The 27,014-nt window shown below is 46.7% G+C and overlaps 1 protein-coding gene across 3 annotated transcripts in view; it reads left to right on the top strand.

The window, feature by feature from the left end:
- Positions 1 to 940: 940 nt before the first annotated feature.
- WDR11 (WD repeat domain 11) overlaps positions 941 to 27,014 on the top strand; it is a 71,717-nt gene continuing 45,643 nt past the window's right edge. For 2 of the 3 annotated variants that reach the window (XM_068166129.1, XM_068166128.1), the window contains exons 1-8: positions 943 to 1,142; positions 2,459 to 2,570; positions 10,180 to 10,333; positions 16,091 to 16,264; positions 18,182 to 18,368; positions 20,446 to 20,611; positions 21,571 to 21,685; positions 24,273 to 24,468. In XM_068166129.1, the coding sequence (XP_068022230.1) occupies positions 1,057 to 1,142; positions 2,459 to 2,570; positions 10,180 to 10,333; positions 16,091 to 16,264; positions 18,182 to 18,368; positions 20,446 to 20,611; positions 21,571 to 21,685; positions 24,273 to 24,468 (1,190 nt within the window). In that variant the 5' untranslated portion in view covers positions 943 to 1,056. Of the gene's footprint in view, positions 1,143 to 2,458; positions 2,571 to 10,179; positions 10,334 to 16,090; positions 16,265 to 18,181; positions 18,369 to 20,445; positions 20,612 to 21,570; positions 21,686 to 24,272; positions 24,469 to 27,014 lie in introns of all 3 variants that reach the window. The other variant, XM_068166130.1, reaches the window with a different exon arrangement.

The raw sequence follows: 27,014 nt of genomic DNA, 5'->3' as shown, positions 1-27,014 counted from the left end.
CATGATCATCAGCACCACATCTACATGCCTTTTTAAATACCTCCAGGGATGGTGACTTAAGTGCTTCCCTGGGATTGTCCCATGGTACTCAGCTCTGGTGAGCCACACCTCAAGCATTGTGTCCAGTTTTGGGCACCTCAGTCCAAGAGAGATGTGGAGGTGCTGGAGCCAAGGCAGAGGAGGGCAATGAAGCCATCAAGTGTCTGGAGAATAAATCTGATGAGGAGCAACTGATTTTCTTCCCAGCAAGAGGGGTGAGGGAGTGGAATGAGCTGCCCAGAGAGGTGGTGAAGTCCCCAAGCCTGGATGCATTTAAAGGTGGTTTTGATGTGGTACTCGGGGCTATGGTTTATGGATGAACTTTGCAGAGTAGGGTTCTGGGTTGGACTTGGTGATCCTGAGGCTCTTTTCCAACCCGGATGTTTCTGTGATTCTGTGGCAGCCTGTTCCAGGGCTCGAGAACAATTTCGGGGAAGAAATTTTTCCTATTGTCCAACCTAAACCACTCCTGGTGCAGCTTGAGGCTGTTTCCTCTTGTCTTATCGCTGGATACTTGGGAGAAAAGCACAACCCCGCTCTGCTCCATCCTCCTCTCAGGCAATTGCGGGGAACGGGGGAGCCTCCCTTGCGCCTCCTTTTCTGCAGGCTGCCCCAGCTCCCCCAGCTGCTCGCTCCAGGCTGCGTGACTCAGAGCCAGCGCGGCAGCAGCCCTGTCCCCAGGCCCGGGCGGCTGTTCTGCGGTTGCCCGAAGGCACCGTGGGGCGTGCTGGGCAGCGGACACCTGGGACCGGCGCCTGACGCCGCTGCAAGCAAACCGCCGCCGCGCTGAGAGGGGCCCGACCCAGCCCAGGCTCCCCGAGCGGGGGCGTGCGCGGCCTGCCCCGGAACTGCCGTTCCCGAGCCGCGAGGCCCCGGCGGACCCCGGAGGCACGGACCGGTGGCACCACCGCGGCGGCGCTTCCTGTGCAGCGGCGCTGGGCAGGGCCGAGGCGCGCTTGGCCAGCGGCTGCCCGGGCTGGGGCCGCTCCGCCGAGCCCGGCGTTTCCCGGCCTCACCATGCAGCGCTTCACGGTGAACATCAAGCTGCCGGCGCGGACGCTGACGGGAGCCCTCAGCCCGCCGAACAGAGGGGCGGCCGACTGGTGAGGGGCCGGGCCGCAGGCGGGCGGGGCGGTCTGCGGCGCTCGGGGAGGGGAGAGGGGCGGCTGAGGCGGCCCCGGGCACTCCCCGCGGAGCCCCCCCGGGCCGCCCCGCGGCTCCTTTTCCTCAGCCGTGGGTTGGGCTTCCGCTGTCCGGCCCGGGTCTGCTGCTTCCCGCGGGGGCGCCGCTCTTTGAACCGGAGAGATCCCTGTGGGCAGCTGGCTGTGTCCTCATGCGAGGGAGTCGCGTCCTGTCGTGCCAGGGTGGTCACTGGAATACTCGGGTCTTTTTCTGTTAGTGGCAGTGGACATGTAGAAGGGTTGTGTCCAAGGCAAGCTCCCTTCTGCTGGGCATTGGCTTCCAGCTGAAATCCGCCTCCGCTCCCAGTTGGTTGCTGTCAGAGCGCGGGCAGGGAGCCGCTGTGGAGTTGCTGTTGTCCGGATCCCAAGCAAGAGCAAAGCCATGGCCATAGATGAACGTGACTCAGTCCCCCCTGGCAGCGACATTTAATTTCTCTGAGCAGAGGTCCTGGGGCAACACGCTGTAGAGAGCAGAGCATCCACTTCAGGTTTCTATTTCAGATGTTTTGGAGGCTGGATGTGCGTATTTGGGGGTTTGTGTTCATTGCTCTGAACGCTGAATTCACACAGCTCTGCTGTGGAGCATTGCCCTCTGACTGCAAATCTTCAGGAGAGAAAATGATTGAGCTGAACCAAGTCACTTTTTTCTTTGACCTGTGGCCTTTAGGTTGTCATCTTGCAAAGCAGTGAACGTGGAAGTTCTTAGTTTGAAACCTTGCCTTTCTCCTTTAACTGTTGCCACTTGTTTGGTATGCACCGTAGCTATATAATTGTCATCAGTGGCCTCATTAACCCCTCCTGAAGTTAGACAGGCCTCAGTAGGCTTCCAGTACTACTGTAATCATTGTTCAGATGCTCTGTGATTGCCTAAGAAATAAAATAGGGGAAGGCAGCTGGTATAATTTCAAATACATTGCTTATCTGCATGCTTCTATCCAGCATTTGGGAGTGCACTTCATGAACTCCTAGATGCTGTCTTAAAGTTGCAGGAGAGAATTGTTATAACTGAAGACAAAGAGATGCTTTGTGGTAGCTTAGAGTTCCATCAGCAAATGGTTCAGCAGGGACTGCAGCAATAGCATTTTGTACAGCTTTTGAGTTTTATTTAATCAACTTTTGCTGCTTGATGTTTGTGTCTAGTAGCACGCATCCAGCTTACAAAAACACAAGTCTCTTTCTTGCTGTGAAGTGCCTTTTGTTCTTTTCTGCTTGATTGATGATGATATATGATTTTCTAGGGGCTGGCAAGGTTTGATTGCCTATGGATGTCATTCGCTTGTGCTGGTAGTTGATGCCAATACTGCTCAGACTTTGCAGGTTTTGGAAAGACACAAAGGTAGTGTTGTCAAGGTGAGATGTACATTTTTTTTGAGGTCTATTACTTGATTCTAGTGCATATATTATTTTACTAAGTCATTGTTCAATACTTGACATTCTCTTGCACTTGATTTTCACATAAAATCTGTTGTAAAATGCCTGTTGGTTACATGATTTCTTTTGCAGCTAAATCAAACCATACATGCTGAAGTTTGAGCATGAGATTGATGGCATACCTTTATAGAAGGTATATTGTTTAGCCTGGAGAAGAGGAGGCTCAGGGGAGACCTTATTGCTGTCTACAACTACCTGAAGGGAGGTTGTAGCCAGGTGGGGATTGGTCTCTTCTCCCAGGCAACCAGCACCAGAAGAAGAGCACACAGTCTCAAGCTGTACCAGGGAAAGTTTAGGCTGGAGGTGAGGAGAAAGTTCTTCATAGAAAGAGAGATTGGCCATTGGGATGTGCTGCCCAGGGAGGTGGTGGAGTCACCGCCCCTGGAGGTGTTCAAGACAGGCTTGGATGTGGCACTTGGAGCCATGGTTTAGTTAGTCATGAAATGTTGGGTAATAGGTTGGACTTGATGATCTCTGAGGTCTTTTCCAACCTGGCTGACTGTATGATTCTATGAAGGTAGAGAAGTATGTGGTAGTGTTATAGACACAGAAGTGTGCAAGGGCAGAATTTCAGATTAACATTACAAAATACCAGCTGAAAATCTTGGTTGACCTTTCCTTTTGAGGAGGTAGCCAACGCACCATTTGACTGGAAAATTAGTTCAGAGCTTTTACTTCTGTTCTTGCCTATGAAAAAAAAAAAAGGAACAATACCAGACAAAAGTGAACCTTTTACTTTAGGAATGAAAACAATGGTTAAAATGCAAGCTGGAGTGTAGGGGAGCTGTATTTTTCCTTTGAACGTCCTTGACTTGAAATGTCAGAGGGTTTGACTTTGGGTCAAGTGTGGAACACCATGTATTGCTTTGATGCCTTGTTTCTTTGAGAGGTTGTTTCTTTCATACCAATGATTTCTTTCAGATGACATTTCTTTCATTCTGCAGAATGACAAACTCAGTCAGGGCTTAGAAAAATAGTTGGCTGGCAGATAAAATAATTGGTAGCCCTTAGCCCAAATGTTATATTAGAAAGTTTTGTGAAGAAAACTAGATTATTTTAGAAGAAAAAATATATATATTTTAGATAGATTTATGTGTTTTTTAGATAGGGAGATCTGGGGATTTTTATTTTTTCTGTAGTAAAAGAAAAAGTTTGAATGCACCTTCTGGAAATCACAGAATCATAGAATTGTCAGGGTTGGAAGGGACTTCAAGGATCATGCAGCCCAACCTCCCCTGCCATGGGCAGGGACACCTCACACTACAGCAGGTTGCTCACAGCCACATCCAGCCTGGCCTTCAAAACCTCCAGGCATGAGGCTTCCACTACCTCCCTGGGCAACCTGTGCCAGTCTCTCACCACCCTCATGGGGAAGAACTTCTTCCTAACATCCGATCTGAATCTACCGAGTTCTAGTTTTGCTCCATCTCCCCCAGTCCTGTCACTCCCTGACACCCTCAAAAGTTCCTCCCCAGCTTTCTTGTAGCCCTCTTCATATACTGGAAGGCCACAGTTAGGTCTCCTTGGAGCCTTCTCTTCTCCACACTGAACAGCCCCAACTCTCTCAGCCTGTCCTCAGCAGAGCAGCTCCAACCCTCTGCTCATCCTCATGGCCCTTCCAGCACCTCCAGATCCTTCCTGTCCTAGGGGCTCCCAAACTGGACACAGTGCTCCAGGTGTGGTCCCAGCAGAGTGGAGCAGAGGGGAAGAATCACCTCCCTTGCCCTGCTGGCTATGCTTCTCTTGATGCAGCCCAGGATGTGATTTGCTTTCTGGGCTTCAAGTGCTCACTGCTGGCTTCTGTTGAGCTTCTCATCCACCAGCACCCCCAAGTCCTTTTCTTCAGGGCTGCCCTCAAGCCAGTCCATGCCCAGCCTATATTGGTGCCTGGGATTGCCCTGACCCAGCTACAAGACCTTGCACTTGGTCTTGTTGAATCTCATGAGGTTGTCATGGCATGCTATTTTTCCCTATGTGTAATCTTCAGACCATCTTCATATGGACACACTGATACTACAGCAAATGTGGCCACTCTGGTGTTTTAAAATTAAACACAATTATTTTGCCTTTGAGTTTGATAATCTACTGACTTCTGAGCCATCATGTTCTGATGATGTCTTTCTTCCTATTAAAGGACTCAGTTTTTTGGTGAGTGCCTTTGAACTTTCAGTAGTTACCCAGGTGGCCATGTTTGTTTATATCTGTTTATATAGTGTAATGTATTTCTGTGCTAGAGAGTCCAATTGAGTGCACTTTTTATGCTGTAATAAATATGGGTGAAAATATTGGGTGGGTGAAAAGTGATACAGATCCACACAAGATCCCTGACAATATTCAAGGTGAGGCACAGCAGGGCTCTGGGCAGCCTGATCTAGTTGAGGATGCTCCTCCTTACTGCAGAGGAGTTGGATGGCCTTTGGAGGTCCCTTCCAACCCAGACCATTCTGTGAAGGTCTTGGCCAAAAGCCATGGATTGTAGCTTTTAAAAATGGTTGTAAAGTTTAGAAGTTACTTGTGCTTGATTGGAGAGAATTTTGAAACTCACTGGGTTGGGTTTCAAACCAGAAATACACAGAACATTTATGTTGCAGGAGGCTTGTGAGCTGTGGCATGTTTGGAAGTAATGCTAAGGGGCCACAAAGGACTGGAAGGTGATTTCTTGCAGCATGTTTGTCCACTTACCCAAGTCTTTCACTGAATGTTGAGGCCTCTCAGAGTTGCCCAAATATTGCTGTCACCTTAGAACTTGTGCTGCTGATATGAATAATCTCTTTGGTGACAAATGTGAGGTGACTTACTTGACCCTGAGTAAGGAGAGGTTGTTTTTGTCAGTTACCTCAGAGCAAAGGTATGTATATGACAGGTATCATGGAACAAGCAGTGCCCTGTGAATCAATACTGTTATAGATGACTCCTGGTAGAAGTTTTTGGTAACAGTTTTATTGGCACTAAAAGATCCTAAGAAGGTAATCAAAGGCAATAAAAGGAAGCAAAGCAACTGGGTGGGCATGCGAGGGTACAAAACTTCACCCCACAGCAGCTTTACAATAGGTTTCTTCATCTTATATGGTTACATCACCTACATAGTTTCATAGTTTCAATCAGGGTTGGAAGGGACCACAAGGATCATCTAGTTCCAACCCCCCTGCCATGGGCAGGGACACCCCACACTAGATCAGGCTGGACAGAGCCTCATCCAGCCTGGGCTTAAACACCCCCAGGGACGGGGCCTCGACCACCTGCCTGGACAACCCATTCCAGGGTCACACCACTCTCATGGTGAAGAACCTCCTCCTCACATCTAGCCTGAATCTCCCCACCTCCAGCTTCATTCCATTCCCCCTAGTTCTATCACTACCTGAGATCCTGAGAAGTCCTTCCCCAGCCTTCCTGTAGGCCCCCTTCAGATACTGGAAGGCCACAATTAGGTCACCTCAGAGCCTTCTCTTCTGCAGACTGAACAGCCCCAACTCCCTCAGTCTGTCCTCATAGGAGAGGTGCTCCAGCCCTCTGATCATCCTTGTGGCCCTTCTCTGGACACGCTCCAGCACCTCCACATCCCTCTTGTAATAGGGGCTCCAGAACTGGACACAGTACAACAAGCTTATGCTAAATAGAAGGCAGGCATATGATAATGAGTCTTCAGAATAGGTGATCAAATCCCTTCTCCCTACATTGGGTGTGGTAAGGGTCAAAGCATCCCCTTTCACGCATGCTCAGTTGTCCAGGCTTCTGATCTAGAGAAAACAAATTCTCAGTTCTTCTCCTCAGCCTTGGTGTCTCCAATTAGCCAAACACAGTGTCCCTGTTACTTAAACAGACTTGCTGTAAAATATGCAGCTCCCCTTTTGTCCTCAAAACAGGCTCCTGCAAGCTTCTGACCCTCAGTCCCAGTGCACTCTGAATTCTCTACCTTTAACACAAATCACAGATCACCAGTATATTCATAATGATACCATGCTTGCCTTTTGGGTAAAGCCTAGCCTTAGTTGTCTTCAGGCTACCCTTTAAAATGGGCAAATCAATTCCAATGGTGTGAAGAAATAGAAGATGAAAGTGGTATGGCAGTGGGAGCTGTAATAATGACTTTGCTTTAAAACCTCCACTTAGCTTGATAATGACTTGTAGCAAAATTAGTTTTTCATCCACATTGTGATAGCATTTTAATGTCCTGCAGTTATGCTCACTAGCATTGAGAAGGAACATGATTTCAGTAGGAAAGCAAGTGCTGAAGTCCAAGTAGTTTTTATTTAATTTATAAGATAATTTTTCAGACCCACTCTCTGGTGCTTTGTTAACAGAAATAGACTGTGAGGAGATGACTGGTTTATGAGGAGAAAGAATGAAGAGGAATTCTCTTTCTAGCTTTGAGAAGTAGTCATCATATGAGGAATTACTGAGCCCAGGATCATTGCAGATATCTTTGCATGCATTGGTCAGACATCCTCAAGCCCAAACTGAGTTGTGGTTTGGTATGTAAATGCTGTGAGCCTAAAGAAGCTGGGGGTGCATTGAGTGCATTGGTGCAGCAGACACGCTGGAGGGAAGGGATCCATCCAGGGGGACCTTGACAGGCTGCAGAGGTGGGCACAAGCCAAACTCATGAAGTTCAATAAGAGCAAGTGCAGGGTCCTGCATCTGGGTCGAGGCAATCCCAGGCACAAATCCAGGCTGGGCAGGGACTGGCTGGAAAGCAGCCCTGAGGAGAGAGACTTGGGGGTGCTGGTGGACAAGAAGCTCAACATGAGCTCTCAGTGTACACTTGCAGCCCACAAAGCCAATCAGATCCTGGGCTGCATCAGGAGAAGTGTGGCCAGCAGGTCGAGGGAGGTGATCCTCCCCCTCTACTCAGCTCTGATGAGACCCCACCTGGAGTACTGCCTCCAGTTCTGGAGCCCCTATTCCAAGAGGAATCTGGAGGTGCTGGAAGGTGTCCAGAGCAGGGCCATGAGGATGATCAGAGGGCTGGAGCACCTCTCCTATGAGGACAGACTGAAGGAGTTGGGGCTGTTCAGTGTGGAGAAGAGAAGGCTCCGAGGTGACCTAATTGTGGCCTTCCAGGATCTGAAGGGGGCCTACAGGAAGGCTGGGGAGGGACTTCTCAGGATGTCAGGTAGTGATAGGACTAGGGGGGGTGGAATGAAGCTGGAGGTGGGGAGATTCAGGCTTCTTCCCCATGAAAGTGGTGAAGCCCTGGAATGGGTTGTCCAGGGAGGTGGTTGGGGCCCCATCCCTGGAGGTGTTTAAGCCCAGGCTGGCTGAGGCTCTGGCCAGCCTGATCTAATGTGGGGTGTCCCTGCCCATGGCAGGGGGGTTGGAACTAGATGATCCTTGTGGTCCCTTCCAACCCTGAATGATACTGTGACACTGATACTATGATGCTATGAAGAAGTCTGCTGTGTGTGACTTAAACATTTGCACCAGCAAATTTGGTCTACAGGGGATCCTCTCTCCACAGAACCATTGCTTCAGCTGGGAAGATTTTCAAATCATAGCCACTCTCTGCAACAACAAAAAAACCCCAACCAGCCAACCAAACAAAAAGTGATTGGTTCATAATCCTCCTGCAGTCAGTTCAACTGATTTTATTGAAGTACTTCCTGGCCTTTGGGTCTTTTTTAAACTGTCTGCAATGTGTAATGGTTTCACTGAAAACAGATCCAGATTAGTTGTCCACATGATGTTTGTGGGATGCTGATAACTTTATATGTCATGGGTTAGGTCTGATTTTTTTGATTGGAATGTTACAAAGAGTAACTTTTAGGAAAGAAAATGTACTTACAGGAACAGTGTTTTGCTTGAGGCTTGAAATTTCACTCGTGTGTGTTCTGAGATGCTAATAAAAGGTGATAATAAGGGGCTTTAAATTAGGTGAGACTGTGAAAACCTTCACCTCTGGTTCTCTGTTTCTGACCAGGGCTGCTGCATTTTGAAATCAGGATAGAGAGTCAGTGACCAGTACAGTAAGAAAAGAAATTTTTCAGCAGGGGGATCATGTGTAGGGACTTTGTTGGAGCAGTGTGATTACAATGAGAAAAGAGGGCTTGGGGAGCACCATGAGCTCTGCTTGAGACTGGCTGCATTAAAGATCTCCTTTTTGTTGTTCCTAACTTCATGGCAGCTCCTCCCTTGGGAAATGAAACTTTCCAGGCTTGGGATTTGCTGCAGAGTAATACATATTGAACTGAGGAACTGACAACTTTGCAGGTTTCTGTAATTACTTTTTTTTGATAGTAACATGCAGGTCTCCTCCTGAACAGCAGGGAAGCAGGAATTGCATCACTGAAATAGGAGAGGCTCCCAAGAATTCTTCCTTATTCTGGTAGAAAGACACTTGGAGTTTATAGCTGGACCTCTTCAAAGGCTTTTTGCTATGTATAATTTATTCAGCTAGACATTTGAGATGCATCCTGGTCACAGCTCTGAGACAGGTAGTGCAAAGGTGGCTACAGTCTTCTGAATGCTGTGATAAACCTAATTCATGTTGTAGAGGTAGTGGTGCCTAAATGATAATCCTATTTTTGTGGGTTTTTTTCAGTGACTTTCAGTATCTGCAGTAAGTGGTGTGTTTAGCCTTAGCCTTTCTCTGTCAGGTGTGAAAGAACACAGCCAGCTACTTAAAGTGTCACTTTGGTGATAGGTAAATTCCCACTAGCTTAGCATTCAGGTTTCTTTATTTTGCTACCTTCAGCCTCTCCTAGGGGCATAAGTTCACCTTTAAAGCAGACTGCAAAACAAATCCACGTTGACTAGGTAAGGAAGGAGTCAGACTTACCTTTTTATCACCTCCAGAGTCTTGTAGACAATGTCTCAAACTTCAAGACACACAGTTTTCCTAAGTATTGCCAACTTGCAAGCCCTTGCAGTTGAAATCCCAAACCAGAAAGTGATATGTCGAAATGAATGCAGAAGAGGGTGGTAAGGATAACAAATGTCAGGACTAGCTTGACGTGAGACATCATACATGTTTTAATAGTTGGACTGCATGATCTTAAAGGCCTTTTGCAACCTAAGTGATTCAGTGTGGAAGAAAGACTAACCTTCCTTCCTCCCCAATACACAATATACTTACTTTCACCAGATTAGGAAATGCTGTGTTTCAGGATGCATGTGCAAGTTGGATTGTAAACTTACAGCTTCCAGGTTGTTTGGGAATCAGTGAGTCTGAGTTTGTAGATGCAGACAGAACCTCATATATTGCCATTGAGTTTCTTTTCTTCTACATATTTGAGTCAGATTTTTTTGTATACAGTTGCATATGTTTATGGATTGTTGTAGTCACCTTCAAGAGCAAGGGTTGTCAGTTGATTTGGTCTGAAAATATCAAGCATGCAGTCGTGCAGCACGGTGGCAGCACACCTTACATTGCACAACCGATGGTAGCTTAAGTGTGTGGTTACACAGATGCTATTGATGTTAATTGTTGCTGTGATGCTCAGTTAATTATGATTTGTTTATCCATCTGGAAAATGTGTAGTATGATGTGAACAGTTTGCCTCCTCTGACCACTTTTCACCTGTCTCTTCAGGTTAAATGGGCTAAAGAAAATTACCATCACAATGTCGGCTCTCCGTACTCCTTACGTTTAGCTTCTGCTGATGTTACTGGGAAAATCATTGTGTGGGATGTGGCCACGGGGACAGCTCGTTGTGAGATACAAGAACATGCAAAACCAATTCAAGGTAATGACAGCATGCTCTTTGTGTGGAGGTTACTTTATGGAGCATGGTTACAAATCCGTCACCTCTCTGTGGCAAACTCAACCCTGCCATTGAATTCTCCTCTTGAGATGACTACCCTTCTCTCTCTGCTCCTTGTCCCTGTAGGCTCCCTGTCTCCCAGAGAGATGCTGTGAGATATAATTCATTTTGGTAATATTTCCTAGAACCTTCTAATGAAAAGTTCCAATCTGATGTTATTAATGTGATGGATTGAAATAATGTTTACAGTATCAAGCTCATCTTCCTGCTTTTGAATTGGTGATGTAGTGCACTTTGCATTGCACCTGGATGTGAATGCCAGCTGTAGCTAAGAGTTCTGCTTATGCATATATGCCTTGACAGTTATTTAGATAGCTCATCATTGAATGTACTAGCATCATAACATACACTTGCAGTATAACTAGAGAGCATCTGTGCAGTTGTCTTGATTCATAGGAGTGAAGAGATTTTTGTTTGCATACCAACATTGAGATGTGAGAAGTGGCTGTGTACCTCTTAGCAGAGAAGACTCTTGTAAATAAGGCAGGTTTCACATGGGATTGGAGCTAGCAGGATGAAGACTTGGAACTGAGTAGCACACCTTTGAATTAGGTTTCCAGTGTCATATCAGTAAACATACAATGCAAGGATTAAAACAAACAGTCAAGAGAAGGAGAAGATTTGGAGGTCGTATAAATAACTGGGTTTAGCTTTCCTGTGAGAAGATAATTTGGTGTTGGTGTTTGCTGCTTTTGTTTCTGTTCTGTGGGTGTGGCACAGTGCAGCTGGGAAGGTCTCTGATAGTTATATAATTCTTTGGGCTGGAACAAGCTGTAAAGGTCATCTATTCCAACCCTACCTGCAGTAAGCATCCCCAACTAGATCAAGTTGCTCAGAGCCCTGTCAAGCCTGACCATAAATGTCTCCAGGGATGCAGCTTCTGCACCTCCCTGGACAGCCTGTTCCAGTGTTCCACCACCTTCATGCTGATTTCTTCCTGGTGTCCAGTATATCCCAAATATGTCCAGTATAGCCCAAAAAAAATCTTCAAACAGTTCTGGGCAGCTGGATGTTTGAAGATTCTTTATCCATTTCCCACAAAGTCCTGATAGCAGTGTCCAGTTCTGTGCCCCTCAGTTTAGGAAAGATGTTGAGTTGCTGGAAGGTGTCCAGAGAAGGGCAACAAAGCTGGGGAGGGGTCTGGAGCACAGCCCTGTGAGGAGAGGCTGAGAGAGCTGGGGTTGCTTAGCCTGGAGAAGAGGAGGCTCAGAAGAGACCTTATTGCTCTCTACAACTACCTGCAGGGAGGTTGTAGCCAGGTGGGGGTTGGTCTCTTCTCCCAGGCAACCAGCACCAGAACAAGAGGACACAGTCTCAAGCTGTGCCAGGGGAGGTTTAAGCTGGATGTTATGAAGAAATTCTTCCCAGAAAGAGAGATTGGCCATTGGGATGTGCTGCCCAGGGAGGTGGTGGAGTCACCATCACTGGAAGTGTTTAAGAAGAGCCTGGCTGAGGCACTTGGTGCCATGGTTCAGTTGATCAGATGGTGTTGGGTGATAGGTTGAACTTGATGATCTTGAAGAGCTTTTCCAACCTGGTCTGGTCTTTTCTTTCCTTTCTTTTCCTTTTTCCTTTTTCCTTTTTCCTTTTTCCTTTTTCCTTTTTCCTTTTTCCTTTCTCCTTTCTCCTTTCTCCTTTCTCCTTTCTCCTTTCTCCTTTCTCCTTTCTCCTTTCTCCTTTCTCCTTTCTCCTTTCTCCTTTCTCCTTTCTCCTTTCTCCTTTCTCCTTTCTCCTTTCTCCTTTCTCCTTTCTCCTTTCTCCTTTCTCCTTTCTCCTTTCTCCTTTCTCCTTTCTCCTTTCTCCTTTCTCCTTTCTCCTTTCTCCTTTCTCCTTTCTCCTTTCTCCTTTCTCCTTTCTCCTTTCTCCTTTCTCCTTTCTCCTTTCTCCTTTCTCCTTTCTCCTTTCTCCTTTCTCCTTTTTCCTTTCTCCTTTCTCCTTTTTCCTTTTTCCTTTTTCCTTTTTCTTTTTTCCTTTTTTCCTTTTCCTTATTTTTGCTTGTGCTGCTAGAGGCTGGAAGCCTGGCTTAGGTGTAAGTGTTGTCCTGATTGTTCTGATGAAGGGTAGAGAATGGAAGATGTGGCCTCTGGCCAGGTACAACACAGTTAAGATAATATGTTGGAAAGGAATTATTAAGTGGCTTTTTTCCTTCATTTTTGTGCTTATCTATTAGTAGTGTCATCCAGCAAATATTCCCTTTCATTAGTTAGCAGCTTTTGCTCCATCAGTGGAAAAGTTGAGGTAGTGGTTAGAAAAAAAGCATCAGAAGATCCAGGACTTAATTCTGTGTTGCATCTCACACTCAGTAGCACTTTTACTGTTCCTTTCATTGGTGCAGTTTGCAGTAGGTAGTAGTACTCTCCTGCATTAGTAAACCTTGGTGTCTTGGTTCTGCTTATTTGTGGTTGGCACTTTTCTGCCTGGTGTCTGGAGCTGGCTAAAGCACTGGAATGTGGTTAGCTTTGTGCCTGCACTGCTCTGGCTGGTCTGCTTCCAGTGCCTGAGCTCCTGCTGCTGGTGGACTGCTTCCAGCTTTGGGCTGGCTCTTTCAGAACTAGCTGGGAGGGATAACTCTGCATGTTCTGCATTTCTGTTGTTTTTTTCACTGCTGTTGTCCACACTAGCAATATGCTTACAGATTATTTCTGAAGTTAAATTTGGAACTCCATTTATTTTTCCCTTCTTTTTTCCCCCTCTGAGAATCAATCTTAGTGAATTTCTAAGAACAATTTATGTTGGTCTGTAATTGGGGTTTTTCATTTGGAATTGCATTACTGTGAAAACACACCTAGGTTGTCTTATTAATACTCTGGTTTTATTTGTCCTGTGAAACTAGGTACAATATTGAAAGTCTGCTGGTGTGGCACTGCAAATTTATTCACAGTATCACAGTATCACTAAGGTTGGAAGAGACCTCGAGGATCATCGAGTCCAACCTGTCACCACAGACCTCATGACTAGACCACGGCACCAAGTGCCACGTCCAATCCCCTCTTGAACACCTCCAGGGATGGGGACTCCACCACCTCCCTGGGCAGCACATTCCAATGGCGAATGACTCTCTCAGTGAAGAACTTTCTCCTCACCTCGAGCCTAAACTTCCCCTGGCGCAGCTTGAGGCTGTGTCCTCTTGTTCTGGTGCTGCTTGCCTGGGAGAAGAGACCAACCCCTTCCCAGCTACAACCACCTTTCAGGTAGCTGTAGAGGGCAATGAGGTCACCCCTGAGCCTCCTCTTCTCCAGGCTAAACAATCCCAGCTCCCTCAGCCTCTCCTCATAGAGCTGTGCCCCAGACCCCTCCCCAGCCTTGTTGCCCTTCTCTGGACACGTTCAAGTGTCTCAATGTCCTTCTTAAACTGAGGGGCCCGGAACTGGACACAGTACTCAAGGTGCAGCCTAACCAATGCAGAGTCCAGGGGCACAATGACCTCCCTGCTCCTGCTGGCCACACTATTCCTAATGCAGGCCAGGATGCCATTGGTCCTCTTGGCCACCTGGGCACACTGCTGGCTCATGTTTAGGCAGCTGTCAATCAGGACCCCCAGGTCCCTCTCTGTTTGAGAGCTCTCAGCCACTCTGACCCCAGCCTGTAGCTCTGCATGGGGTTGCCATGGCCAAAGTGCAGCACTTGGCACTTGGACTTGTTGAATGCCATCCCATTGGATTCTGCCCATCTGTCCAGCCTGGCAAGGTCCCTCTGCAGAGCCTTTCAACCCTCTAACTGACCAACATCTGCTCCTAACTTGGTGTCATCTGCAAACTTGCTGATGACTGACTCAACCCCCTCATCCAGATCATCAATGAAGATGTTAAAGAGGATGGGGCCCAGCACTGATCCCTGGGGCACACCACTGGTGCCTGGCTGCCAGCTGGCTGTGGCACCATTCACCACCACTCTCTGGGCTCAACCTCCAGCCAGTTCCTAACCCAGCACAGAGTGTTGTGGTCCAAGCCCCGAGCTGACAGCTTAGCCAGCCGTTTGCTGTGGGGGACGGTGTCAAAGGCCTTGCTGCAGTCCAGGTAGACCACATCCACAGCCTGCCCCACATCCACCAGGCAGTCACCTGATCATAGAAGAAGATCAGGTTGGAGAGGCAGGACCTGCCCTTGCTAAATCCATGCTGGCTGGACCTGAGCCCTTGGCCATCCTTCAGGTGCAGTTATTGCCCCCAGGATAATCTGCTCCATCACTTTCCCTGGCACTGAGGTCAGGCTGACTGGCCTGGAGTTTCCAGGTTGTCCTGTGATACTAGGTGCAATATTGTAAGTCTGCTGGTGTGGCACTGCAAATTTATTCAACTGACTGCAATTCATTTGCTTAGTTTTATTTCTTTTTGTGTGTGTGTGTGTGTGTGTGTTATAAGTTGCTTTTCATTTACACCAATTCACTGAATGTTTGATGGTTTTGACCATGCTTTTGTAGGATTTCTCCAAGTTTCAGACCCCCTGGAGGCTTTCCAATCTGCCAATTTCCTTCTCTGGGTTGGGAGAAAAAAAATAAGCAACAGAATTAAAATTTCTGTTCTGTCCTCTTGATTTGGTTCATCAATAAACTGTAAACCAAAAGCAGCTTTATTATGCTTTCCATCTGTTTCTGAGGCCCCTGGTTTTTTGGAAGCCTGGAGAAAATGGTGCAAATAGAGAGTTGGAGCACCAGAGTGATCTGCAGGTTCTCTGTGTGTTATCCCACAAAGCTCTTGCAGGTAACAGCTGGAGCCTCACTGTTTCAATGAGGAGAAAAGGGACGCACTCATTATTTGATCCAAACTCATCTGAAGAGGAGTTAACCTTTTCTTAACACACAGTGTAACTAATCAGGACACACATGGCTGGATTGCCTTTCTTTCCCTCTGAAACCCAGTGAGAAGCACTTAGCAGCTGAGCTGATAAAACAGAGGAGTGACTGAGGAGGGAAGAGAAGCTGGGATGTGAAAAGGTCATGCAGCGAGTGGTAGGGGCTAGACTGGGGGCACTTAATCTATTGCCTGCCTTACCCATTCTGTTGTCTAAAACACTGCCCCAGGGAGCACATTGGTGGCTCTAATACAACTCCATTCAAGTTGCTGAGGTGTCTCTGGTCTCATTGACTGAAATCATAAGTCCATTTATCTTGAATCCTTCAAAGATGCCCAGACATGATGATTGGCAATCATACCTCTTCAAACCGCCCCTAGCATTTCACCACTGCACTTGTATTCTTGATTGTGTGTTACAGGAAGCTTCCTTTGACTCTTGAACTTAAGAATGTGTTTAAGGAGTGTTTGAAGTGGAGAAGACATTTATTTCCAGCTCCAATACTAACACCATCTCCAATATTCATTTGGGATGGTGTTATGGTTCATGATGTTATCCTGAATATTCATTGGAGTGGTTTATGATTCCTTTCATTTGGACTCTACAGATAGGAATTCACTGTCTGAAAAGATCTGACTTCTTCAGCTGGAATGTGAATTCTCTGCATATGTTTAGACAGGTGTAACCCAGTTTCTTGCCGCTTGTTAAAAACAGAAATCCAGGCCATAAGAGAAACGTAGCTTTTAGAGCTGTGAAACAGAAGCCTCTTGTTCTAAACAAGTCCTTGTTCGTTTCATTAAAGAGAAGGTATTGCAGAAGAAGAGTTTTAAAATGGAATAAACATGGTTTGAAAATTTATTTCATTGCTGTTGCTTCTTTCTTTTGACAGACATGCAGTGGTTGTGGAACCAAGATGCTTCTAGAGATCTGCTGCTTGCAGTTCATCCACCTAACTATATTGTGCTGTGGAATGCAGACACGGGCACCAAACTTTGGAAGAAAAGTTATGCTGAAAATATCCTCTCTTTTTCATTTGACCCCTTTGATCCATCACACTTAGCTTGTAAGTTGATTTGTACTAGTAGTCACTAGTAGTGTGACCTGAATATGTGGCCAGGAAAAATATAAAGCTGCAATGTTAATATTGAGACTAAAAGTAATGGGTTGGAAAGAACACAATCACAGAATGTATCTGGTTGGAAGAGACCTCAAAGATCATCCAGTCCAAGCCTCAACCCAGCACTGAAGGGCTAAGTGCCAGCTCCACAGGCTGCTTAAACATCTCCAGAGATGCTGACTCCTCCACTGCCCTGGGCAGCCTGTTCCAATGTTTGACAACCCTTTCAGTGAAGAAGTATTTCCTAATACCCAGCCTGAACTTCCCCTGGTGCAGCTTGAAACCATTTCCTCTTGTCCTGTCACGTGGCATCAAGGAGAGGAGGCTATCCCCTCCTCACTCCAACCTCTCTTCAGGTAGTTGTAGAGAGCAGTGAGGTCTTCCCTCAGCCTCCTCTTCTCCAGACTGAGCACCTCCAGCTCCCTCAGCCCCTCCTCATAGCCCAGGTGCTCCAGGCCCTTCTCCAGTGACTTCTCTGGACACACTCACGGCTCCTCAATGTCCTGCCTGGAGTGAGTGGCCCAGAACTGAGCACAACACCTGAGGTGTGGCTTCACTAGTGCTGAGCACAGGGGGATGATCCCCTCCCTGTCCCTGCTCGCCACCATGTTTCTAATCCCATCCAGGATGCCTTAGGCCACCTGGACACACTGCTGACTCAGGTTCAGTTGACTAACAACCAGAAAAATGTCATAAATGCCAAGAAGACATCTCAAAACCAAGACAGGGGACAGGGTGGAATCTTCTATAATATGATGCCATTGTGTGGGTGAACAGAAGAGCTAGGCACAACTAGAGAAGTTAGAGATCTGAAAAGGAATGTTTTAGGCTTTACAGAAGTTGTAAAGTGTGTAGCTAGGGAGCTGGAGGAAGGCCACCGTGGAGAGCCCTGTTAAACTGACATTAGAAGCCGTGAAAGGATCAGTGCTGAGGAATCAGTGAGATGAGCAGAGCAAGAGTAAATGTGGTTTCCAACAGAAAGGACCTCAGCGTGAACTGCGGTTTGAGAAGCAGTTCAGACATCAAGGGGGATGTAGTGCAGAGCTGTACACACTTTAGCAGAAAGAAACTAAGGGAAAAAAGAGTCACTATTGTATTCTTTAGGTTAGCTTCATCACTCCTGATCTGTAATGAGACAGTGCACTTCCCAGGCTTTGTGCTTGTATCAATCTGTCATGCCATTCAATTTTCTGCAAAGACCCTGAGTACAGTCTTAGCTACATCTTGCCACTTAGCTGAACCTTTGTTCTCCAACATAAATGAGTTAATTGTTCTTTGAGCCATAGAATCAGAGGATCATTAAGGTTGGAGAAGACCTTTAAGATCATCAAATCCAACCATCCTTTGCATGAGAACAATAAATGGTGACACATAGTGGTCAGAGTGTGGGCAACCTTGCATTTTAGAATAGAATAGAATAGAGTAGACCAGACCAGGTTGGAAGAGACCTTCAAGATCATCACGTCCAACCTATCATCCAACACCACCTAATCAACTAACCCATGTAACCAAGCACCCTGTCAAGTCTCCTCCTGAACACCTCCAGTGACCTCCATTGTTTGCATTGTGGAGCTTAGAGGAAGCAGTTGGTGAGGCAGAGTAACTTCTGAACAGCCAAGAGGTTTCTGCCAGGAATTTCCACACTATTTTTTTGGTATTGGCTTAAAACAATTGCATTTTGTGGATATGAATTAATTGTAATGGCCCACCTGCTGCATTGAAGTAGAAGGTACTGGTTTTCTAGGCTGATGGATTTTCTACCTGATAGAACATTATTGAGCTGAAATGTCATTAAAAATGGAATGCTGCATTCAAGCTGTGGGTTGTATTTTGCTACAGTAAAACTTGTTTCTCTTGGTACAGTGCTCACCAGTGAAGGAATAGTGTTCATCTCTGACTTCTCTCCTTCCAAAGCTCCTGCCAGCTCAGGGAAGAAAGTTTACATCTCTAGTCCCCATTCCAGCCCTTCTCACAACAAGCTGGCTGCTGCTACAGGGGCCAAAAAGGCCCTTGATAAAGTAAAAATCTTAATCAGTAACGAAAAGCCAAGGTGGGTTGCAAATATTTATCCTCAGATAATGTTTTTTTGTGCCTATATATATTACATCTATATAATTAGGAGAAAGCCTGTAAGTTAATTAGTTGAAAAAAGAAAATTCATGGGGGTAGGCAGATAGATCATAGAATGGTCTGGGTTGGAAGGGACCTCCAAAGCTCATCCAGTCCACCCCCCTCTGCAGTCAGCAGGGTCATCCTCAACTAGATCAGGTTGCCCAGAGCCCTGTTGAGCCTCACTTTGAATATCTCCAGGGATGGGAGCCCCAGCCACCTCCCTGGGCATCCCATTCCATTCCACTACTCTCATGGTAAAGAATATGTTCCTAATATCCACTCTAAATCTGCTCTTCTGTATTTTGAAGCCATTGGTATCCCAAGTGTGGGTGTTATTTAGGAATATAATATTGACAGTCATTCATCCAGGTCTGTTCATAAAACAGCCACATCATCCCAGCCTGCTTCTACAAGTTAATGACATCATATTCTCCCTCCACTGAGAGATTTTGATGCAGGTGTGAATTCAGAAATGTCTACTCAGGGGAAAAAAAAAAAAAGACAAAAATGGGCTGACATGATTAAGTTCAGTTGTGGAATGAGAGGGGCTATGATAAAAGCATAAAGGCTTTGTCAGTGCTGTCACACCCAGATCAGAGTTGTTCTGATGTACATAACCCTGCAGCAGAAGGTGGGTTTTTTAAGTGAATAGTGTAGAAGTTAAATCAGAATTCATCCATCCCCTATTTGTGTCTTTTCTGACCTTATGATAGTAAAGTTGTTGCATTTTGAATGGGTTTTTTTTTGGTGGTTGTTAGAAATCCTTTAGGCCACTTTCTTATGTGGTGTAATTCTGCTTCCCCCCCTCCCCTATATTTTCTATTTGAGTAATAAACATTCTTCTCCAAGCTCTAGTGTATCTGAGAATAAACTAATCAGGCCATTATCAGTTAGCAGATATGAAATCTACACTGTGTTTTAATTAGATGTTTAAAATGCAAACATGTGAGAAGACTTGATGCCTTCTCTGGTAACCAGGTAAGAAGCTCTGGCTTTTATGTGAAGTTGATGGGCATAGGCCTTGTAATTTTGTGGTCTGTGTTGCCTGACTTGTGCTGCACTGGGCAGAACACCTCTGCAAATGCTGAGACAGCACAGCCCTTTGGTATGCCCTGTAATAACAGCAGATCATTTTTTCTCCCATCTTTTCCATCCTGGAAAGGCTGGGATGAGGAAATTTCCATCCTGACCAGTCTGGAATGAGGAAAAGGGAAGAAAAAGTGTAGCAGCAATGATTTATCTGGGTTTCTGTGAGTTTAGAGAAACTCAGCAAGGAGGAGCAGGAGGAAAGGTGACTCATACTCCTCAAGCAAGGAATGAGATGCACAAGCCACCTGTGGGGGTTTGGGCTGTGGAATCATGAGGAGATGAAAAACAAAAGCAACCCCACAAAAGGTGTGATACCTTAAATGAGTTCAGAGGCTTTCAAAGCTGAGCACAGTGGGAGGGGGATTTTCTTCCAAGGGACACAGTTCAGTGCATGGCATGTACCTTCTAATGAACCTCTTCAGCTTGAAGCCAGTCTCCTGTTAACAGTGAATCAAATGATGGAGAGTCCTGCTCTTTGCCTCTTTGTTTGAGTCTGGGGAGTGGTAGTCTTGGTAGACTGGTTCTGTTCATTTCAAAATAAAGCCATGTGCTTAATAATGCAAAAATGGCAGTCAGCAATATGTTTAAGGGTAATTTCCCATGAACAGCAGTAAATGTCATGGCAGCCACTGCATTGTTCATAATGGAATTGCTCTGTGTGTGAGATGTGCAGGAGCTGGGTTGTTCCAGTTGAATCACATACCATGGTGAAATTACAATCTTCCATAGACAAAAGCCAACAGACTGTGTGGCTTGTGAAGGTCAGTGATGCTTTGTAGCAGTTACATGGAATTCTGCAGTGGCCCAGTAATCAAAGTAGGGAATGCCTGGAAAAGATGCAGCTGCAGGCAGATGTGTCCTGTTCATTGTAGTTGAAGGTATTTGTTGGCACAATGTGATTGAAGGTTATTTCTGATGTTTTTCAGTGCTGAGTCTGTAACACTCAACGACTGTCTCCAGTTGTCATTTTTGCCTTCCAAAAGAAACTACATGCTCCTGTTGTATCCCAGAGAAATCCTGATCCTTGACTTGGAAGTGAACCAGACTGTGGGTGTCATTGCAATTGAAAGGACAGGTGTGCCTTTCATACAGGTAATGGCAGTTTGATTGCTCTCTACCATTGCGATAGTTTCCTGAGATCATCTCTGAGTTTGTGGTGAGGCCACATCTGGAATTTTGTGTCCAGTTCTGGGCCACTCAGTTCAAGAAGGATCTCAGGGAACTGCTTGAGAGAGTCCAGAGCAGAGCCACAAAGATGCTGCAGGCAGTGGAACATCTCCCTGCTGAGGACAAGCTGAGGGAGCTGGGGCTTGGAGCTTGGAGCAGAGGAGCCTGAGGGCTGCCCTCTTTCATGTTGATAAAGATGTGAAAGGCAGTGTTGGGAGGACAAAGCCAGGCTCTGCTCAGGGATGTCCAGTGACAAGACAAGGGGCAAAGGGGGCAATCTGAAACAGAGGAGGGCCCATGGGAACAGGAGGAAAAACTCTTTTACTGTGAGGGTGCTGGAGCCCTGGAGCAGGCTGCCCAGTGAGGTTGTGGAGTCTCCTTCTCTGGAGACATTCAGAACCTGCCTGGATGTGTTCCTGTGTGACCTGCTGTAGGTGGCACTGCTCCGGACTGGATGATCTTCCAAGGTCCCTTCCAACCCCTAATGTTCTGTGATTTGTGATCCACTGATAGTTGTGTTTTGATTAGTTCTGGAGGATGGAAAGAATTTAACTCATCAGAGAGACAAATGTCCTCAGAACCAAGCATTGTTTAACTCAAGTTTCCTGAAGCCTGCAGCAAACCCAGTTCAGTTTGCAGTGTTGCACAAGTTGCCAGTGTGGAAACAGTGCTGTGGGAAAAGTGCATTTCATTCTCTGGCCATTGGGATGTGCTGCCCAGGGAGGTGGTGGAGTCACCATCACTGGAAGTGTTTAAGAGGGGCTTGGTGCCATGGTTTAGTTGCTTAGATGGTGTTGGGTGATAGGTTGGACTTGATGATCTCTGAGATCTTTTCCAGCCTGGTTAATTCTGTCCTGTTCTAATGTGGTGTCTCTTTCCCCTAGGTAATTCCTTGTTTTCAGCGTGATGGCTTGTTTTGCCTGCATGAAAATGGTTGTATCACTTTGAGAGTTCGTAGATCTAACTGCAGCATAACTGGGACTCCAAATGAAGAGCCAGGTATGTTTGTTTTGTGGCAGAAATGTACAGAAATGCCCTTTGGGACATTTTGATTCATACTTTACCCCCCATATTAACCATCACACCTCACAGAGGATGGTCAGTTGCACCCTTTCTGGTGGTGGCTTTTTTCCCCCCTTCTTGTCCATTAAATAGAAGTTTATGGTGCATTTGCCCCAAAATAGCTTTTAAGTGGTCAGTGCAAAATACGATACATTAATATCCTGAAAATCTTTGTATCACTAAATAATACTTTAATTATGAGATGGCTTAGTAGTCCCATATTCAGGAAGTTGATGAATCTGCTCTCTTTTATCATAGAATCATAGAATCAATAAAGTTGGAAAAGACCTCAGAGATCATCAAGTCCAAGCTGTCACAAAACACATCCTGACTAACTAAACCATGGCTTTAAGTGCAGTGTCCAATCCTGTCTAGAACACCTCCAGGGATGGTGACTCCACCACCTCCACAGGCAGCACATCCCAATGGCCAACAGCTCTTGTTGTGGAGAACTTTCTCCTCACCTCCAGCCTAAACTTCCCCTGGCACAGCTTGGGACTGTGTCCTCTTGTTCTGGTGCTGGTTGCCTGAGAGAAGACATGAACCCCCACCTGGCTACAACCTCCCTTCAGGTAGTTGTAGACAGCAAGAAGGTCTCCCCTGAGCCTCCTCTTCTCCAGGCTAAGCAACTGCAGCTCCCTCAGCCTCTCCTCACAGGGCTGTGCTCCAGAGCTCTCCCCAGCCTCATTACCCTTCTCTGGGGAGCATCTCAATGTCCTTTTTAAATTGAGGGGCCCAGAACTGGACACAGGACTCAAGGTGTGGCCTAAGCAGTGCTGAGTCCAGGGCAGAATGACTTCCCTGGTCCTGCTGGCCACACTATTCCTGAGGCAAGCCAGATGCCATTGGCCCTCTTGGCCACCTGGGCACACTGCTGGCTCATGTTCAGCTGCTGTCAACCACTACCCCCAGGTCCCTCTCTGCCTGGCTGCTCTCAGCCACTCTGACCCCAGCCTGTAGCATTGTATGGGGTTGTTGTGGCCAATGTGCAGAACCCAGCACTTGGATGTGTTCAATCTCATGCCCATTGGACTCTGCCCATCTGCCCAGCCTGTCGAGGTCCCTCTGCAGAGCCTCTCTACCCTCCAGCAGATCAACTCCTGCCCCCAGCTTGGTGTCGTCAGCAAATTTACTGATGATGGACTCAATGCCCTCATCCAGATCATCAGTAAAGATGTTAAAGAGGATGGGGCCCAGTACTGATCCTTGGGGCACAGCACTAGTGACTGGCTGCCAGCTGGCTGTGGCACCATTCACCACCACTCTCTGGGCTTGGCCCTCCAGCCAGTTCCTAACCCAATGCAGTGTGCTCCCATCCAAGCCATGGGCTGACAGCTTGGCCAGGAGTTTGCTGTGGGGGATGGTGTCAAAGGCCTTGCTGAGGTCCAGGCAGACCACATCCACAGACCTCCCCACATCCACCAGGCAGTCACCTGATCATAGAAGGAGATCAGGTTGGTCAGGCAGGACCTGCCCTTCCTAAATCCATGCTGGCTGGGCCTGATCCCTTGGCCATCCTGTAAGTGCTGTGTGATTGCACTCAAGATGACCTGTTCCATGATCTTGCCTGGCACTGAGGTCAGGCTGACAGGCCTGTAATTCCCTGGCTCATCCAACCGGCCCTTCTTGTGGATGGGCACTACGTTGGCCAGCTTCCAGTCCTCTGGGACCTCTCCAGTGAGCCAAGACTGCTGAAAAATGATGGAGAGTGGCTTGGCCAGCTCATCTGCCAGCTCTCTCAGCACCCTAGGATGGATCCCATCTAGTCCCATGGACTTGTGGGGATCCAGGTGGCTGAGGAGATCTCTAACTAGCCCCTCCTCCTGGAACATAGGGAAACTCTGCAGCTCCCTGGCTCCTTCTGCCAGCTCTGCAGGCCAGCTGTCAGGAAGACATTCTGTCCTGCTAGTAAAAATGGAGGCAAAGAAGGTGTTAAGTACCTCTGCCTTTTCCTCATCCTTTGATACAACATTTCCCTCCATGTCCACCAAGGAGTGGAGGTTGTCCTTGCCCTTCCTCTTGCTATTAATGTATTTATAGAAGGACTTTTTGTTGTCCTTCACAGCAGAGGCCAGTTTAAGCTCCAAATGTGCTTTTGCCTCCCTAATTTTCTTCCTACATGATCTAGCAACATCGTTAAACGTTCCATGAGTTGCCTCCCCTCTCTTCCAAAGATGGTACACCCTCTGATTTCCCCTTAGCTCTATTAAGAGTTCATTACCCATCCAGGCTGGCTGTGTGCCCCGGCGGCTCATCTTCCGGCACATTGGCACAGCCTGTCCCTGAGCCTTCAACAGTTCTTCCTTGAAGCAGGTCCAGCTCTCCTGGACCCCTTTGTTTTTAAGGGCTTTATCCCAAGGAACCCTCTGCATTAGTTCCTTGAGTGCCCTCTGGAAGTCCAGAGCGGAGGTCTTCTTGCTACCCCTCTTAGCTCAGTCATGCTGCAGCTTTACCTCAGTGTATTAATCATGTTGCGTGCTTGCCACTCTCATGCTTTGCCTTCTGTGGGATGTTGATGTTACAGATGCAGACCCTGTTCAGGAGCTGATTTACGATTTAAGAAGTCAGTGTGATGCAATCAGGGTAACCAAAACAGTTCGGCCCTTCAGCATGGTTTGCTGCCCAGTGAATGAGAACTCTGCAGCTCTCCTGGTCAGTGATGGCAGAGTCATGATCTGGGAACTGAAATCCAGCCTTTCTGGCAGAACTGCACGCAGCAGGTAATGGGATTTATTTACCTTATCAGAGCTTTCCCCTGGTAGATTTACAAGTGATGTGTGCTATTTAAATACAATGCAGAAGCAGCAGTGATGCCCTTGTGTATATGGCAGTGTGTGATTGAAAGGAAGAGAAGCAAAATACATCATCCAAGTAGATTAGTTCCCTTGCTTTGGGAAAATGAAGGAACTGTAGTTACTCTTCTTTCTTTGAAAAATAATTCCATTCTGAGTAGTTGGAATAAGAAAAGACAGGATCAGAGAAGGTCAGAATTTCCAGGGGCTGGAAGGGACCTGGAAAGATCATCTAGTTCAACCCCCCTGCCAGAGAAGGAATAGAATGGACTTTCACATTCACACAGAATCACCAAGGTTGGAAGAGACCTCAAAGATCATCAAGTCCAACCTGTCACCACAGACCTCATGATTAGACTATGGCACCAAGTGCCACATCCAGTCCCCTCTTGAACACCTCCAGGGATGGTGACTCCACCACCTCCCTGGGCAGCACATTCCAATGGCGAATGACTCTCTCAGTGAAGAACTTTCTCCTCACCTCCAGCCTAAACCTCCCCTGGCATAGCTTGAGGCTTTGCCCTCTTGTTCTGGTGGATCATTTCATTTGGCTTTCTTCAGACTGTATGATTTTTCTCAGGAATGGATCACTCACTTTCAGTGACGTCAAAAGACTTCACCATGAGCCTGGGAAGGACTGGTTTTAGCAGGGGAAAGGTTTTCTACCAGATCAGTGTGAATTTGCCACAGAATAGTATGAGGCTGCACAGCAGGTGGCTGGAGCATGGTGGTGTAGACAATATTTTCTTATATAAAGCTCTGAGAGCTTTGGATTTTGTGCAGTCTCTAAAATGATACATGAGCATTTAGTGTATTAAGGTCTTCTGCAATAAAGCTGTGATGAATAAAATAATTAACTTAGAGCCATAAGAGAAATACTGAGTCCTTAGGACACTTCTAAAAGTCAGTAGTGCTGGATTTTCAGCCCAGCTCCTTTTGTTGTTCATCTGTGAGTTAATGCTTCTATCCTTGGTGTTCTCAAAAATGCTGTTGGGTGGATTCTTCTCATGCATATCCAAGAGAGCTGTTTAGGATCTGCATCTTGCTGGGGTTTACTTCTTGAACTCTTGGGCTCCATTCTAAAACACTGGGTTTTGTCATGATTATGCAACAAGGGAAAATGGAATAATATACGACCCACTGAGCTCAGAGGATTCAGATTCTGGATGTAGTTAGATTGTACTGAAAAGGAAAGCATACTTCTAGTTAGCAGAGAGTCTTTAATGGTATTTCTTTAAGGAGTCTTCATCCATTAGTTCTTAATCCTGCCAGATTTGATGGTCTTAATTAAAATTTTAACTCAAAGTCTGTTAAAATAAGATTCTTAAAGAAAAAGGCTTTGTACCTGCCTTAGCTTAATTTTTACATACAGATACATGCAGGCAGTAGTCTTTAGTCTTTGCTTATGACATCAGTCTTCCCTCAGCCCTGCAAAATACAATTGCCAAGGCTACAAGGGCCATTTGAGTCCCTTCTAAATGGAGGCTGCACTGAAACCCAGTGACAGACATTTTGGGGGGAAAAACTAACACAACCCCGTGATGAACAGATACCTCCCAAGGCTATAAACCTAGGTAATGCTGTTAGTTTTCTGCTGTAGCTTTGTATATGCAAAGGCACTCAGGTTTCATATGTTTAGGTGAAGAGCATTACTTCAGTTCAGGCTTTCATCATCTGGAATCTATATAAGAAGTTAATCCAGGTTAGGAAAAGCCCTACCCCAAGCCTGGGAATCTGTTATCATAGAGTCATAGAATTGTTAGGGTTGGAAGGGACCTCAAGGATAATCCAGTTCCAACCCCCCTGCCATGGGCAGGGACACCTCACACTACAGCAGGTTGCTCACAGCCACATCCAGCCTGGCTGCAAAAACCTCCAGGGATGAAGCTTCCACCACCTCCCTGGGCAACCTGTGCCAGTCTCTCACCACCCTCATGGAAACAACTTCTTCCTAACATCCAATCTCAATCTACCCATTTCTACTTTTGCTCCATTCCCCCCAGTCCTATCACTCCCTGACACTCTTCTCCACACTGAATATCTCCAACTCCCTCAGCCTGTCCTGATAGGAGAGCAGCTCCAGCCCTCTGCTCATCCTCATGGCCCTTCTCTGGACACCTTCCAGCACCTCCAGATCCTTCCAGTAATAGAAGCTCCAGAACTTGACACAGTGCTCCAGGTGTGGTCTCAGCAGAGGGGAAGAATCACCTCCCTTGCCCTGCTGGCTATGCTTCTCTTGATGCAGTCCAGGTTCTGGATGGCTTTCTGGGCTGCAAGTGCTCACTGCTGGCTCCTGTTGAGCTGCTCATCCACCAGCACCCCAAGGCCCTGTTCTTCAGGGCTGCTCTCAAGCCAGTCCCTGCCCAGCCTATATCATTGCCTGGGATTGCCCTGACCCAGCTGCAGGACCATGCACTCACAATTGCTTAGCTGCATTCATCAGCAGTTTAATATTAAAGCACTAGCTCTACATA

The sequence above is a fragment of the Melanerpes formicivorus genome, unplaced genomic scaffold, assembly GCF_026170545.1.
Source record: "Melanerpes formicivorus ecotype bairdi unplaced genomic scaffold, bMelFor1.0.p_v2 SCAF_97, whole genome shotgun sequence".
Classification (NCBI taxonomy): domain Eukaryota; kingdom Metazoa; phylum Chordata; class Aves; order Piciformes; family Picidae; genus Melanerpes; species Melanerpes formicivorus.
The sequence above is the reverse complement of the archived record's forward strand: the minus strand, read 5'-3'. Positions and strand labels throughout refer to the sequence as shown.